Genomic DNA, 15,561 nt, shown 5'->3' with positions numbered 1-15,561 from the left:
TCCAGGCATATGTCCTCAGTTTGGCTCAAATAAGCTCTCATAAAATTTTTCTACAGCTTGGATGTTTCTTAGGTAGACAACAGGCTCCAACTACTTCCCTTAGAACCTTGGTGGTTGTGAAGATAAAGTCTCAGTAATCACCCTGGCTGGTGTAATTCAGTTGGTTGGAACATTGTCCCATAACTGAAACATTGCATGTTCAATCCCAGCCGGAGCAAAGGCCTAGGTTGTGGGTTTGCTCCCTAGTCTGGGCATGTGTGGGGGTAACCAATTGATGCTTCTCTCTTGCATCAATATTTCTCTCTGTTCCTTCCTCTCCATCTAAAAGCAATGAAAAAATGTCTTTGGGTGAGAATACAAAAAGAAATTATAAAAATAAAACCTCAGTATAGATAACATATCCATGAGAACTGCTTCACAGCCACCCAGTATGAATAGAAGTGTCAAAGTGCCCTCTGGCATCCTCCCCTGAAAATAAGGAAGAAGGGAGCCCTGCAGAGGAGAATGGGGCACAATTTGTCATGGATATGAAAGGGCCATCAAGGGCTAAGGGCTGTCACCTCTGTCCTCTGATGCTTGCCAATCTCCAAGGCCTTTAACTTGCTCTACTAGGACAACTCCACTGGTAAGTACTGTTTAGTTTGTCATTCTGGGTCCCTCTGGGTCTCTAAAAGAAAGGGCATGTCAGTCTTCTAGACAGAAGACAGAAACCAACCAATTGGTTGGTCTAGCTGGTTTCTACACCCAACCGCCTATCCCTGTGACCTGCAGGGGATCTTTGCAGAGTTCCCCCTTATGAACCCCTCTCTCAAGGTCTGTGAGAGTCCTAGAAAGACTTCATTTCTCTGCATCTGAGTTACTGCTTAGACACATGGCTAAGGGGAGAAGGGTCCTGCTCTAAGAACACCCTGTCAGCTCCTGGTGCAGCTATGTGTCAGCAGTGTGCCATCTCATTCCTGCCAACAAAGCCTCCTTGGGAGGTAGACATAATTCCATTCCTGCTTAGGGAGGCCCAATGGGGAGGGCAGATCTCAGGAAGAAGCATGATTCAAATGGGTGGGAAGGCAACCAGGCTCTGGGCTGGGAATTGCTGTATGATGACTGCGTTCACAGAGGCCACCTTACTTTGGTGAAGGTCAGGCAGTCCTTGTCCTGGTCTTGGTCCTTCATCTCAAAGTCATACAGGGCTTTGCCCTGAGGCAAGGCAGGTGGCAGGGGCTGGAGGCACTGCACATAGCTGGATGGCAAGAAGCCATGGGTACCACTCAGTTCCCCGTGGAACCAGTGCTTGTCCACCCTGCGCCTCAGGATGATGACATCTCCCTTGCTGAACTTGAGGCCACCAGGCTCTTTCCCCTCGTAACTGTAGAGGGCTTTGCCATAGGGAAGCTGGGAAGGACTCTGAAAGTAAAATACAACACCGGTTACTCGGTGCAGCCTTCCTGCTGCCTGGGCAGTTTGGAGCATGGGGCTCCCATGTGCTAAGTACACATGCAGAATGCCCTTGCTTGGAAAGTCTTTCAAAGAAACGGATCCCCTGTCACAGGAACATGCAAGTTCAAGGCCCTGCCTAGACAAGAGAGTCCATAAGAAGGCCCTGTGATGGCCATTCCCTCTCCAGTTATGCATCAGAGGAGCCATGCACTGTCCTGGGCCTTGTATATACACCAGCTCACTCTGTGCTGAAAGGACTCTAAAACAGGGGCTGAATAATTTTCATTTATAGGAAAAGAAACTGAGCATGGAGAGCCTGAAGTCCCACACCTGTAAGGATAGGGCAGAATCCACATCTAGGGGCTCTGATTCCAGAGTGTTCTCATCTACTACTCTTGTGTTGAATTGATCTCCATTAAGTGATCTATCTGCCAGATTTCCAAAAAAATCTTCCTTAGTCTCTGAAACTTCACAGCAACTCAGAACATGCCTCAAGGTGGGTTTAAAGTCGAGGCAACAGACTCAGACTGTACTGTGTCCTTCTCACTTGTGGCATATACCTCTGATGTACAGCTCCAAGGGACAGCCATCCTGGTAAGGGAAGGTAGACACCACTCCTGGGATCTTGACCCTCAGTGCATCATAAGTTCTAACAAGTGGTCCCTGGCTTTCACAGAACCCCTCAACCATGACTCATAGTTTGTTGATGCCTATAGCAGTCTGGTGCAGAATTACAATTTCTAGAGTATAAAATAGTATCCTCTTAATGACATGGGATATTCTTGTTACTCTCTCAAGCTAACCCTTTCAAAAGTGATTTGCCATCTTTGGTCGCAAACAGTGACTAGCTCTGAAACCCAAACAGATTTCTTGGCAATCCTATGCTCTTCAGCAATAAGGTGTCTGTGGAACTACCCTGCAACTTTTGTCATCTTCCACTCCCTGGGCAACTCTTACTTAAATGAACCTGTTTCATAAAGATCAGTGGCCATATGGGTTTCTCTTCCTCTTCTTTATCAGTGGCCAAAACCCACTGAACTGAGTAAGCTTTGCCAAAGGCCAACCAAAAATGTTACTATTGTCCCCAGGTCAACACCTAACAATTTCCCTAACAGAAGCTGCATTTTTTTCACTGAGGCTGCCTAAGCCCAGGATTTCTTTAGTCTTTGAATCAGTCAATACAGGCACAATAGCCTGAAGCAGGAGTACATGATAAAGCCTTTTGTAGAGCATTTAACACTTAATAGCTCATTGGTTGGCAACTCAGTCTCCCTGCATTTGTGTTTCAGAAATGTCAAACACAGGAGTTAAAAGAGAACCTGCTGGCAAACTGACAAACAGCCACCTCTAATGAATTAAATAGGAACACATGAGGATTTGCAGCTCTCAATGAGGAAAAAAATCAGTTTGCTTCCAGTAACACTTAATCTTGGTAGGCATTGCACTGTATGCACAATAGACCGCAACAGTCCTCAATTTTAGAGAGCTGGGCAAAGGGGTAACTTATAATCCAAAGACTGTGACCATAAAAAAATGGAAGAGTCTATGGGCTGTGGGCCACACAAGATCCAGCTAGCCCCCGGCCCAGGGGTTTCAAATCAAGGACAATTTTGTACCCCAGGGAACATGTGGCAATGTCTGAAGACATGTCTGGTTGTCACAACTGGGAAGCAGGCACTATTGGTATATAATGTGTAAAAACCAGGGATGCTGCTAAACAGCCTACAGTGCAGGGGATGCCCCACCCCCTCAATTCACAGAATTACCAGGCCCAGAAGGCTTTCTTTTCTCAGTGCTGAGGCTGAGAAAGCCTGATACAGCCCTTAGGTTAATTAAAGAAAGAACAGAGTATCTTCCTTGTTCTCTTTGAATTTAGTGTACCACAACTTTTAAAATTAAATATAACATTTATTTCTGTGATATATTTTCACTAGTGACCACATGGAGTAGCTGATATACCTTTTGAGGTAAGATGAGTTAAAGAAACCAAGAAAAAACCTTACTGTTAATCTTGAAAACTGGCCTCAACTAGGCACACAAAATAAAATGTCACTTTGTCACAGACCAACTTCATTTCCTTTGGTAGCCAGACTAAGAGAGTCATGCTCAAAATAGTACTGTAAGAGCCATCCATGTTGAAGCTATTTGGTCCTTTTGCATTATGGACAACAAGGGTGAGCAGGAGCTGCCATGTGCACTTCTGTTTCGATGCTCTGCCTCCCTCTGTGCACTTTTATGCCATTTCTACAGATGCACCTCCCCTCCCCCATATGGAGGGCACACTGGCATTACTACTCTGACCTGCCCACACCAGCTTACTAACTCTGTTGACAAAGAGGATGCTTCCAAGCACCACTTATACTCATGTTGTACAATCCTGGGCCGACCTGCACAGTGAGGCTGGGAAGGACCTGGCTGTAGTGAAGAGAGATCCAGACACTGGCTTGTGGCAGGGCTGATGCTCTTGAGTAATGTGTCTTCACTGTTTCTGGGAGGCACACACTCCTGACATTTGAAGGACTGTATCTTTCATAGATTCTCCAGAGTGAGCATGGCTGCACCTGTCTGAGCACTGTGGCCCTCCCAGGCCAGCATGACCACTTTCACAATCCCTATCTCTATCTGCTCTTATGGTATGACTCTAAATTCTCCATGCTTCCAATTTCTCTTGTGAGTAATGGGCTGTAGACCATAAAAAAAAGACACCTACTATGAAAGGCTCCTAGTAACTAAATGCACTCAAATTTTAAAAAACAGAGCTGAGCAGCCATTTCTGCACAGGCTCCTCTCACTAAAACTGCACTTCGGGGATAGGCCTGCCATGAACTGCCTGCCTACACAGTTTTTCTGACATCTGAGCCAGCCCTTATAGAGTTCCCGGAATCCTATTTCAACCAATAGGACTGAAGCTTTCCCCATCTGATTGGAGCTGTGCACTCCTGGCCAATCAGACTAGCTCTATTCTGACCAATAAGAACAGTACTTGGATGGCTCAAATTGTGTGAATTTGACATCCTCATTATCATGAAAATGGACCAATCAGTGACCAGGGGAAGGGACTTCTGTCCATATAAATCAGTGCCCCTCTGGCTCCAAGAACATAGCTTCCCCTTCCACCAAATACTGAAGAATGCTTCTCCTTGGCTGAGTGAGCTGAAAAACACCAGACCAGTGCAGACCAGAGCAGGCCGGCACAGTGCAAAGCAGACAGTGCCCTACATATGCTTGTTAATTCAAATGTACCCAGCTTATTAATAGGGTTGCAGGGAGTGGCAAAATTTAGAAATGACAGACAGGTCTGATATGGTAATCCTATAAACCAACATGTTTCACACAGGTCCAGGAAAAAGGTGCTAGTCCCAGCTCTGCACAGAGAGGGTAAGAGCCAGTGTCTTAGCATGTGAACCAGAGAAGGACTAGGTCAGACTCTGAAGAGCAGAAGCAGGAGTTGGAGTAGACAAGACATGGCCCTTACCACGGCTCCTCAGGCAGCAGGGACAGGGCTTACAACCCTTTGGTGGGGAGGTCAGAGGGCAAGGCCAGGAACAAGCAAGCATACTGGCTTCATCCATATCTAGTTAGACAGCCATGTTCTTCATTTCCCATTGGTGGGAAGGGCAGAGAGAGGGAGATACTCCAACTCACTATCCCCCCACCCGTGAAATGCCAAGATCATCATCTGATAGAGCAAAACTGAGAGGGTCAGTAAACCTTTAAGATGTAGAACACATTTTGGAGGGTTCCTCAAAAAACCCTTCAAAGTCAGAGATGATGTTAAGAGGCATATTATCCAGGAGGCCAGGAACTGGTTCGCACTATTGGGAAACTCTGGGAAATGGTGATGCTCAGCACCCCCACGACACATTTTTTTTCAAAGCCCTTTAAAAGGTTAACTAATTGGTCCGTGACTAGGGTCTAAGGCAAGCAAATGCTATTATGGTGCAGGGTTAGGGAACATCTGAAAGGAACTCTGAAATCCCAACCTCCCTAACCCTGACAAAGAAACTGAGTGGGTTTTCTGCAGCCATTTCCTTTCTGCCCCCGGTGCACCTTGTAACTCTCTCATATTGTGTATGTTGTCCTTTGGAGGAACTGATTTCAAACATTGCACCAAGCCACCATTACATTATGTGGGTTCATGACATTAAGGAAAAGAAATGGGGGAAAAGAGGGAAATACATCTGGGATGCCTACAGGATAATTAACACCAGTCACCCCTGCAAGGAAATTAATAATAATTAAACCTTTAATGTCAGTTTTATGGCTCATTACTCAGATAAAGCACACAAGTATTACTATGGGCTCAACGTCCTCCCCATGGAGACATGGGTGCTGGTGCACATACAGCAGCCATCTTCTGCTGAGATCAGCACAGCAGTGGGATTTAACGAATGTGCCTCCCTTCCACCAGGCTACCGATGCTGAGTGGTGTTGGCTTCCCTGGAGTGAGGGTGGGCACCACAGCTGATCCATGTGAAGGAAGAGGTCTTGGCTTGTTCGGGCATTCTCTGCTCTTCCAGTAAGTGGACAAAGAACTCACTCATATTCTAGATACCAAGGACAATCCAATTTCCCTTACCCAGTGCTTTCCACATATCATTGTCATGGATCTAACCACTTGTTACCAGTGGAGGCCCCCAGACTATTGGCCCCACCAAGATAGATACTGTGCCTGCTTTTGTTCCATGCTGCATCCCCAGTCCTGGCCTGACAGAGGTAACCTGTTCAAAATACCTGTTGAATGAATGTATATATGAAATCTAAGACCAACTCCCTGAAATTAGGGCTGGACAAAAAGCCTCTGGCTGGAAGAAATTTTCCTGCATGTTATTTTTCCCAGGATGTGAGGTTTGGGGGTCCATGTAGCCAAAAGTTGTATTGCTAACAGTAGCTGGGCCTGATGAACAGGAAAAATTCTACCAATTGCTCCATGAGGAGTGAAATAAACAGCTGGAGGAAGCAGCCTGAGCAAAGGTATGGAGTTACAGACACTGGCTTGCCTTTCCACAGAACATAGCAGAGTTGACTGGTACGGGGGAATGAATCCTGGAGAGTTCCAGGGACAGTGAGCAGGCCAGAGGGGACACTGCCCAACCACAAACAAATCAAGTATCGCAGGGTCTGTGAAGGTGGCAGATAGCTAATTGCTCCCCGGCATCCACTTGTTTCTTTTTCCTGTCAGTGAGAATATTCCAAGTTTCAGCTGGAATCAAGATGACCCAGCTAACTAACAACTCGATCTTGTAGCCTCACGTGTAGAGTTCCATAGCCATCTGTCAAAATTTTAGTCAATGGAGTACAAGTGAAAGTGATTTGTATAAATTCTGGACCTGGGCCATGTTTTATAATGACATTTATAGGGAAATTCCACTTTCTGACCTGCCTTTCCCATGGACTGGATGGCAGTGTGGTGAGGACAGCCAGCTTTTTCCACACAAAAATTACATACACTCAGATCGAAAGATGGAAAGAACCTGGGTTCTTGGATCACTTTGTAGAAGAGAGCCCTAAACTGTGACTTGAGAAAAAAGAAACTATCTTATTTGAGGCACTGTGTTTTGGGATCTTCCTATCAGCATCTTCCTAACAGACTCTGTCTCTTGACTAATTCAGGAAGTCTGAGGTCAGATTTACAGTTTCTTTAGCTGATAAACCATTTTCAAGCCAAAGTACTTCATTATCACTATGGAAGTTACCATGCATGCACTTTCCTTTTAGAACAGTACTTTTCATAGGAGCCCTCTCAGATGCAGAACATTGAAAGCATGGTTTCTTGACATTATCATGTAATAAAATATGTATTTAACCAGGACATTACCATCTTCTAGCTTACAAATTAATCTGTGATCCAGTTGTTGCTACTCCAGCTAGAAGGTTCCCAAGTTTTAGTTTTACAGCAGTTACATTTCAAGATCCTTCTTCTTTCTTTCTCATTAAAAGTTACCTTTGGGGTTTCAGATTCTTTCTCTCTTTTATTATGATGGTTTTTCCTTCTCCAGATTTGCATACTCGTTCTTACAAGAATGTGGGATCCTATACCAGGCTCTTAGGCTACAAGGGAGTAAAGCACATCCTTTCATTCAGAAGGTCGTTGAAAAGTACAACAAAAGTGAAACACAAAATTTGTCCCAAACACAGGTGGGATAAGCACACCACTAAACTGTTATCATGTGAAGCAACTGAGAAGATGTAAGCCGCATACAGCCAAAAACTACCTTTAACTGAGTTTCTGCTTTCAGCAAGATTAGGTAGGATTAAAAGCAATTATAAATCTTTCTTTTTTCCCCTTTTTATTGATTTTTCAAGACATTGTTAAAGACCCTCTTTTCAAGTTTGCCTGCTGCTCCATCACTTTGGCAGTGAATCTGCTGATGTTAGTGGTATATTGCTAGAAGCTAGAAGAGCTAAACCTCTCATTCTGAACTGTTGAGAGAAACTGGGTTTTAAAAAGCCAGTTTTGGGGGTTCTGGCCAAGATGGAGGCATAGACAGAAATGCTCTGCTTCCTCATACAACCAAAAGAAGGATAACAACCAATCAAAAAACAATAAAAAAACCAGAAGTGCCAGAAAATCAAACTGCACGAAACTCTGACAACCAAGGAGTTAAACATTCATCCAGAAAGGTAGGAGGGACAGAGACAGGAAGCCAAGCGGAGAGGACACAGGGCAAGGTGGCAGACCACATGGGCAAAGCAGGGCTGGCTGAATGGGAAACTAAAGACTCAAAGCTAGCTGTAAACTATTGTGGGTGTTGCCATGGCAGAGAAACTTCCAGGCTCACATGAGTTCATTGGAAAGTAGGGCTAGAGCAGAGCAAGCAAGCTACTGTTCCATCTCGGACACCTCCCCCACAAACAGCGCCACAATGCAGCAAAGAGGGTTGCCATGCCCTGGCCAATACCTAAGACCCTATCCCCTTACAACATAACAGGTGTGCCCAGACAAAGAAATATGGTGCAAAATGAAAGAACAGATCAAACCTCCAAAAAAGAGCTAAGCAATGAGGAGATAGCAAACCTATCCAATGCAGAGTTCAAAACACTGGTAGTCAGAATGCTCACAGAACTGACTGAGCTCAGTTGCAAAATGAAGGAATAAATGAAGGCTACCCAAAGTAAAATAAAGCAAATATATGGGGAACCAACAGTGAAGGGAAGGAAACCAGGACTCAAATCAACAAAAGCTACAGGGAATAAGAAGCATGCTTGGTAGGCATAAAATAGATGGGGAGAGGTTGAAAATAGTATAGGAAACAGAGAAGTCAAAGAACTTATATGTACAAACATGGATATGAACTAAGGGTTGGGGGAAATGCTGGAGGGTTGAGGGATGCAGGGCAGAGGGGTGATAAAGGGGAAAAATTAGGATAACTGTAATAGCATAATCAATAAAATATACTTAAAAACATAAAAAATAAAAAGGCTAGTTTTGCCTTAGAGAGACATCTGGTGACCCTGGGCTGGATGGAGTCATCTGCAGGTAGGTGTGAAGCCCTTAGGTTCCTCCAGATGACTCTCACTATGAAAGCAAAGCCACTCCTCTGCTGTGCATGGGGTGTGGATCTGATAACCTCTTCTCAAATGAGCCAAATACAAGTTTATAATAAAACCATAATGTCAAAGAAATAAACCTTTTTCAAAACAGCACTCTCCTCTTCAAGGAAGGTATTTTTCAAAAATCTAATTCACCCTCCTAAGGATGTAAAGCCAACTTCTAAGTCACTCATGTACTGTAATACAGAAAGAGGAGAGACTAGGATCAAACCAAGTCTAGCTTGGAGAAGACAAGATCCTATAGGACATGTAATATGAAAACATACTGAGGAAACCATTCTTAGGAAAACTTGCTCCTGAAAAGGAAATAGCTAAGTTAGGAGGTTTTTGCTTTGATTTGCTTTTTTTTTTCCATTTGGGGAGATATTTGCAGTCAGCATTATTGAGGATGAAGGTAGTTCTGTGGAATGCATGCATGCATGGCCATGTTCACAAGCTAACCGTGGCTTAGAATTACACTGACAAGCTCCCAGGTGACACCCTGTCCTTGAGGAGCATGTGGCTGACTGCTTGCTTGCACAAGGATGCACAGTGCTGCAATGCTCTTGCCCTGGCCAAATCTAGGAGGAGATTTTTACTATCCACTTTTTACTATCCACATGAAGAGTAACAAATGGAACCCTGATATCAGCAAACAATGAGAGACCAGGCTGACCTCTCAGCTCAAGACCCTGCTGGCCCCAGCTCTGTGCTCTTAGTCCAGGCTGAGCCCCAGGTATACACACTGTTGTATGCCCCTTCTCCTCTGAGACCCACATGATCTGCACAGTCTGGGCAGCTCCTCACAACATTTGCTCCTCAAAACAAAAGCATTTACAATTGCTTTTATGTGCAGCAGGGTTTTCAAAGACCACTGCTTTGACAGAGTTTCTGTAGAACTGCTAGTACACACTGCTGCATTCTGGAAAACCACAGCTCTACAAAGTTTTGCTTTTACCATCAATCTCTTTCTGGTTTGTAAAGATAAAGGTTCCCTGGGAGAAGCTTCTTGGAAATTCTTGTGATGTCCAACTCTGGATTATCCATGCTGTGGTTGGGTGAGAGTTCATAGCTAGCTGTGAACTGCCTTAGCATTACATTTTAAGAGGCCTTTCAGCCTTCTAAGTGAACTTCTTTCTGTGTACCTCAAAGGGCCTGGGACACACAGCTTGCTGAGCTGTTAGCACATGGTAAGGAAAAAGAACAGTGGAACAGTCTGATGTCATACTGAAATGAGAAGATTCTAAGAAGAAGAAAGCAAAGGGAGCTGAACAAGGAGGCTCCCTGAAAGGAATGCCATAGGTGCCCTGATCCAGGGCCATTTGTGCCACCAGGCAGAGCAGAGTGGCACCATGAGGCCAACCACCAAGAGTTATGGTGGGAAAGGAGGCATGGAGTGGCACACCCTTTCATTGAAATCAAACTGTACATGCCCAGGGTCTCCCTGAGTTGAAGAAGAATGTGCCTTCCACCCTTGGCTGGGACAGGCAGAATCTGACCAAGCCAATGGTCTGCTTAGAGGTAGGTACAAGGCCCTGGGTAGGAGCAGCAAGCTTTCCCACAGCCACCTGGGCTTCCAAACTTCTCCAGGTGGCTATGGAGTTGGACATCTAAGTGTGACCTCCCCACGCCCCTACCTTAAACTCCACCATTGCATTCTGCCCCCTCTCTAATTTCATATCTTCACTAAGAGTTTGAAAGTTTCAAATGCTAAGAAAGTGAGGTTTTGAGCCCCCAGGCAATCCCCTGTTCCACTTGTGCATACCTGTGTTCTGTCAGAAACATCACAATTTCTGTGAAGCTCCTGTACCAGTCCTACTCACTGTCCTGCTACCTATGAACCATTCCAGGCTCTCCTGACACCTCCTGCCTCTGTGATCTTACAATGCTCCAGAGGCCCCTGCTGCTCTGGGAAGTGTGATGGCCAAGGGGCCTGTGCCTCATTGCAGGACTTCAGGGGACCAGTTTGTTTTAGTCTGGCAAATGTGATTCAGCTCTGTATGGAAATCCTACAGAAGCAAAGTGGTGGGCAGGAGCCAGACCTTCAAACTGAGTTTTCCCATGGGAATCAGGCCTAGAAAAATGCATACAGACTGTTATGGCTTGCTCTTGCAAAAACTCTCTCACCCTGGTCTGAAACAACAAAAGTGTATTGTCTATCTCCAAGGTAATTTCCAAAGTCTATACAAATTTTTCCAAGGACAGTTAATCAGCTCACCGCCATTCCCCTCTGCATGTTATTTTCATTTCCTTGATTGTGCCTAAAATGTAGACAATGATATTCTATGTAATAGGTAACAAATCTTTCTCTGATGTAAGACCCAAGGAAAACAATAAAAGCTTGTCTAGGCAAGGGTTGGGTGCTCTCCTCTTGAGAGAGTGGCCAAGGCATTTATAGGAACTCTCCCCTTGAGAGAATAGCCGCACTGTTCCCTTTTTCTCCACAGGATCACTGTCATCTATGCATTTATTCTCATCTTCAGTCACAATAGGCAGACTCTGCTGGCCAGAGTCTACCACATCTGGCATGCAGGAACAGGGACCCAGAGGCTACTGCAGATGTCATTGTGGCTAACACACCAATGTGGTGGGAATGCACACAACAGCCCAGGTAAGGGCCGACGACCGGGAGTGTTTTTCAGAGGTCATAGGATGTATTGTAATTCAGGGAAAAAAGGTATCTGTCCAAGGTCACCCTCTCTTCTGACCACACTCTCTTTACTAAGCAAAAGCCTTGCTCTCTCTCTCTCTCTCTCTGGCAATTGCTGCACCCTGCAGGCACGGGTCAAGCATTTAAGAGCCACAAGGGCACTCATTGCAACAAAGCCACCCATGACAGGATGAGTTGGACGTGGGCCAGAAAAGAACACTAGGTTTCCTGCCAACTACAAGCAAAAGCCCATGCAATGAGAGGCACACTGTAAAAAACACTCACAAGTCCATCCCCCCAGCACAATTCCCAATCAGGTTTTAGGCTTGGGAGAGACAGCAATGAATTTTCCTTTCAATTAGCTTTTTCTCCTTACAAGCGCCTCTGAGCACTCTTTTTTTAAAAGCTGCTTTTTGCAGCCCTTTTGATTCTGCCTTTTCCCTCTGGCCTCCTGTAAATAGTAAAGCAGATAATAAACGAGTGTTTCGGTTTTAACCAGACTCCGAAGATTTCTTTGAGAACTCAGAGTTAGTTAACAGGGTTGTTTACGAGTGTCTCAGCTTCTTGCTGAGGCACCGAAGATAAGAAGCATTCCTCCCTCCAGCTAGAGATCTTGAGCGTTCCTACATAAGTAGGGGCCTTGTGGAGGTGTCTGGGATCAATCCTCAAGATGCTCAGGGGCCTCATAGGGCATTCCAATCACAGTAATTTAACTCTCAACTCTGTCAGGGAGCGCAATACAAAGGTTGGTCATGTGGCGCTTCAAGGCCCCCGCCCCCGCATCTTAAATGTGTGGGGAAAACCTGAAACCCATAAGCAGTTTTAGGGTCCCTGCCTGTCCCTGCATGACAGGCAGCCCTCCTTGACTGTCTCCCACCAACAGAACGTTTTTGACCCACTACACTATACTCCCTAATAGCTAATTAGTTAAGGTTTAGTACAGGCTATGGAATCTGAAATGGCAGAAATTGAAAGTAAAAATGGTTTTAATTTGCATCTCTCTGATAGCTAACAATATTGAGCATCTCTTCATGTGTCTCTGGATGTTCTGTATGTCCTCTTTAGAGAAGTGTCTGTTCAAGTCCTTTTCCCATTTTTTAATTGGGTTCGATGTCTTCCTAGAGTAGTGAAATAGGCCAGGCATCGAAGGACAAATACCATATGATCTCACCTTTGACAGGAAGCTAAAGAATAAAACAAACAAGCAAACAGAATAAAAACAAAGACACTGAAATAGAGAACAAGTGGGCAGCGACCAGAGGGGAGAGGGAAGGGAATTTAAGGGGAAAAGGGGGGAGGGATTTTGAGGAACAAGTATGAAAGACACAGGGATGAAGACTGGGGGAGGGGGGGAATGGGAGGGAGGGGGGAGACCAGGCGGGGGGGGGGGGGTGGAATGGGAGAAATAGATTAAAAAAAAATGTACTTAAAAAGTACCTAAATAAAATTTAATTTAAAAAAAAAGAAAGTAAAAATGGAACTTTTTAACAACAAGAATGGGCTCTTTAAAGAACAAGAGCAATGTTTTATGCTAATTTAGCAGTTTTTTTAATAGCTTCTAACTGTCTCCCCAATAAGGGATCTTTAGATTTAGTTATTTAGTAAAAAGTTGGGTAGAAGCTGAAACAGCACGAGGTAGTGTGAGATAAAGGCTAATATCTCACTCCCTCCTTTAGAGGATTTAATTTGAAAATACGGGTTTGCTTGAATTTTATTTTTGTTTTTATTTTAAAAGTAACATCTCAGTCTCAAAATGTTTTAGTAAATAGAATGAGATCTCTAGTGTTGTTACATCATAAGAATTCCACTCAGAAAGAATTTAAATTATTTCAAAAAAAAAGAAAAGAGATCTTACTTCCCTCAGACATTAAAAGCTCAGGAAGAAAAACAATGAGAAGATATATCTTTTAACCATTCTGAACCTTCTTTCTAGAGGTCTAGGGACTGCTTTGGTCATGGGAACACACTTAGTATCCTTCCTCCCTTTCCTCCAGCCTCCCTAAAGTTGTCAAGGGAACTAGATAATGAGACAGCTCACTTATGAGCACATTCCAGGAATGCAGTAATCACCAAAAATAAAAAAAAATGTAAATGTATTTGCCAGTAGGGAAAAAACTGTTTCTGAAAGTTATAAAATATGTTCACAAATCTGTCAATCTAAAATATGCTAATTACTTTAGTTGTCACTAGAGTTAAGAATTTTAATTAAATCAGGAAAATATATGGTTTTGGTAGTGAAAAGTATAAATTATGGCATTTTATATTGAAAAATAAATAGGATTAAATGTGAGTTATTCTAAAGTTGCTCATGTCTCAATAAGTTAAAAGGAAAAACTAAATAGGACTAGAAGAGTTGAAAAATGATCCTGTAAATTGAAGAGGGTCTATGTAAGTTGCGATAGTCTGTGCAAGCTAAAGGTGGACTGTATTAGGGAAAAGAAAAAAGAAAGATTTAGAAAGTAAATCAAAAGAAAGAAATTAAGAATGTAAAGGGTTATGAAAGAGAAGGGTAAAAAGAAATAAAGTAAAAGGATATATGCTACATTCCTGCGTAGGATAGGAAGAAAGGCCTACCTGTTGCAAACCGGAAAGCCAAAGGTCAAAGGCTAAACACCAAGAGGAGCCCTTCCAGAAGGGCAAAAATCACACCCCCTCTTCATTACTCATATTCAGTCTCACTCAGGCCTGCCTGGACCCTTAGTGGATGGTAACAATAAGGCAGATGCCTGAGTTAGTGTCTTCACTGCTTTTTAGCAAGCAATAGCTTCTCACCAGTTTTTTCATCAAAACAGCAAGGCACTTCAAAGACAATTTGATATCCCCTGTTCCCAAGCTAAGCGAATTATTAAAGAAAGCAAATTATTAAAGAATGCCCTTATTTAGTAAGGACTGTCAAGCCCTTACTAAAGCACCTCCATCCATGGGAGTTAATCCTCAAGGACTAAGTTCTCAAATGATTTGGCAAAAAGATGTCACTCATTACACTCCCCTTGGAAAATCAAATACATTCATATTTCTATTGATACTTATTCTGGTGCCCTACATGCATCTGCTTTAACAGGAGAATCTGCTAAAAATATACAAGCCCATTGGCTTGAAGCCTTCAGTCATTTGGGCCAGCCTCAGCAAATTAAATCTGATAATGGCCCAGGATATCTTGCCCATTCTACTCAAGCCTTCCTTCAGCGTTGGAATATCCAGCATAAAACAGGAATACCTTATAATCCAACTGGTCAGGCAATTGTTGAACAGGTGCATCATACCTTTAAAAATCTTAAAAAACAAAAATGGGGGAGTCAAGTGTCTAAAATTTGATTATGTTAGCTATGTTTACCTATAATTTTCTAAACTGTGATGAATCACTCTGTACTCTAACTGAGAAACATTTTCAGAAGAAAGAATGAAAGTCACCTTATCCTCAGGTTCTATACAGAGATCCTCTGGGAGATGGTACTTGACAGGGCCCTGTAGATCTCTTATCATGGGGTAGTGGGTATGGGTGTATTTCCATCCCTACAGATCCTGTCTGGCTTCCAGCTAAAAGGGTGAAACCTTATGAACAAAACAAACATCAGGCTCTGCTACCTGGAGATGAAAACTGATCAGCTAACAGACCAGATAGCCCTTTGGAAGAAAACAAGCACTGAATTCTGGTACCAAAAAATATGGTTTATGTTGCTAAGTATTTACTAGTTTATTTTTCTGTTCTTATTGACATTTTGTGTTTTCCTTTAAAGGAGCAACTTTATGCTGAGAGTAAAGAGCAATATAGTAATTACTATCAGTTTTCCATAATAACTACAATTGGCCTGTGTACCCAGGAGGGAATTTATCATACTCTCAGTGCCCCTCCAGTTAGTTCCTCCTTGTACTTTAGATAGTAGCCTAAAGACTCAGTCTCTTAGTATTTGTCCAAGGGACCAAATGTCACATTGCTTTTCTCC

General features: G+C 43.5%; 1 protein-coding gene across 1 annotated transcript in view; it reads right to left on the bottom strand.

Moving 5' to 3' along the window:
• The window catches only part of SH3RF3 (SH3 domain containing ring finger 3), a 191,474-nt gene extending 190,007 nt beyond the window's left edge, over positions 1–1,467 (bottom strand). Inside the window, 1 exon segment of the mRNA XM_053665267.1 lies at positions 1,126–1,467. Coding sequence (XP_053521242.1) covers positions 1,126–1,467 — 342 coding nt within the window.
• Between the last annotated feature and the right edge of the window lie 14,094 nt (positions 1,468–15,561).

Source organism: Artibeus jamaicensis, unplaced genomic scaffold, assembly GCF_021234435.1.
Source record: "Artibeus jamaicensis isolate MK-2021 breed Jamaican fruit bat unplaced genomic scaffold, CSHL_Jam_final contig_399, whole genome shotgun sequence".
Taxonomy (NCBI): Eukaryota; Metazoa; Chordata; class Mammalia; order Chiroptera; family Phyllostomidae; genus Artibeus; species Artibeus jamaicensis.
The sequence above is the reverse complement of the archived record's forward strand: the minus strand, read 5'-3'. Positions and strand labels throughout refer to the sequence as shown.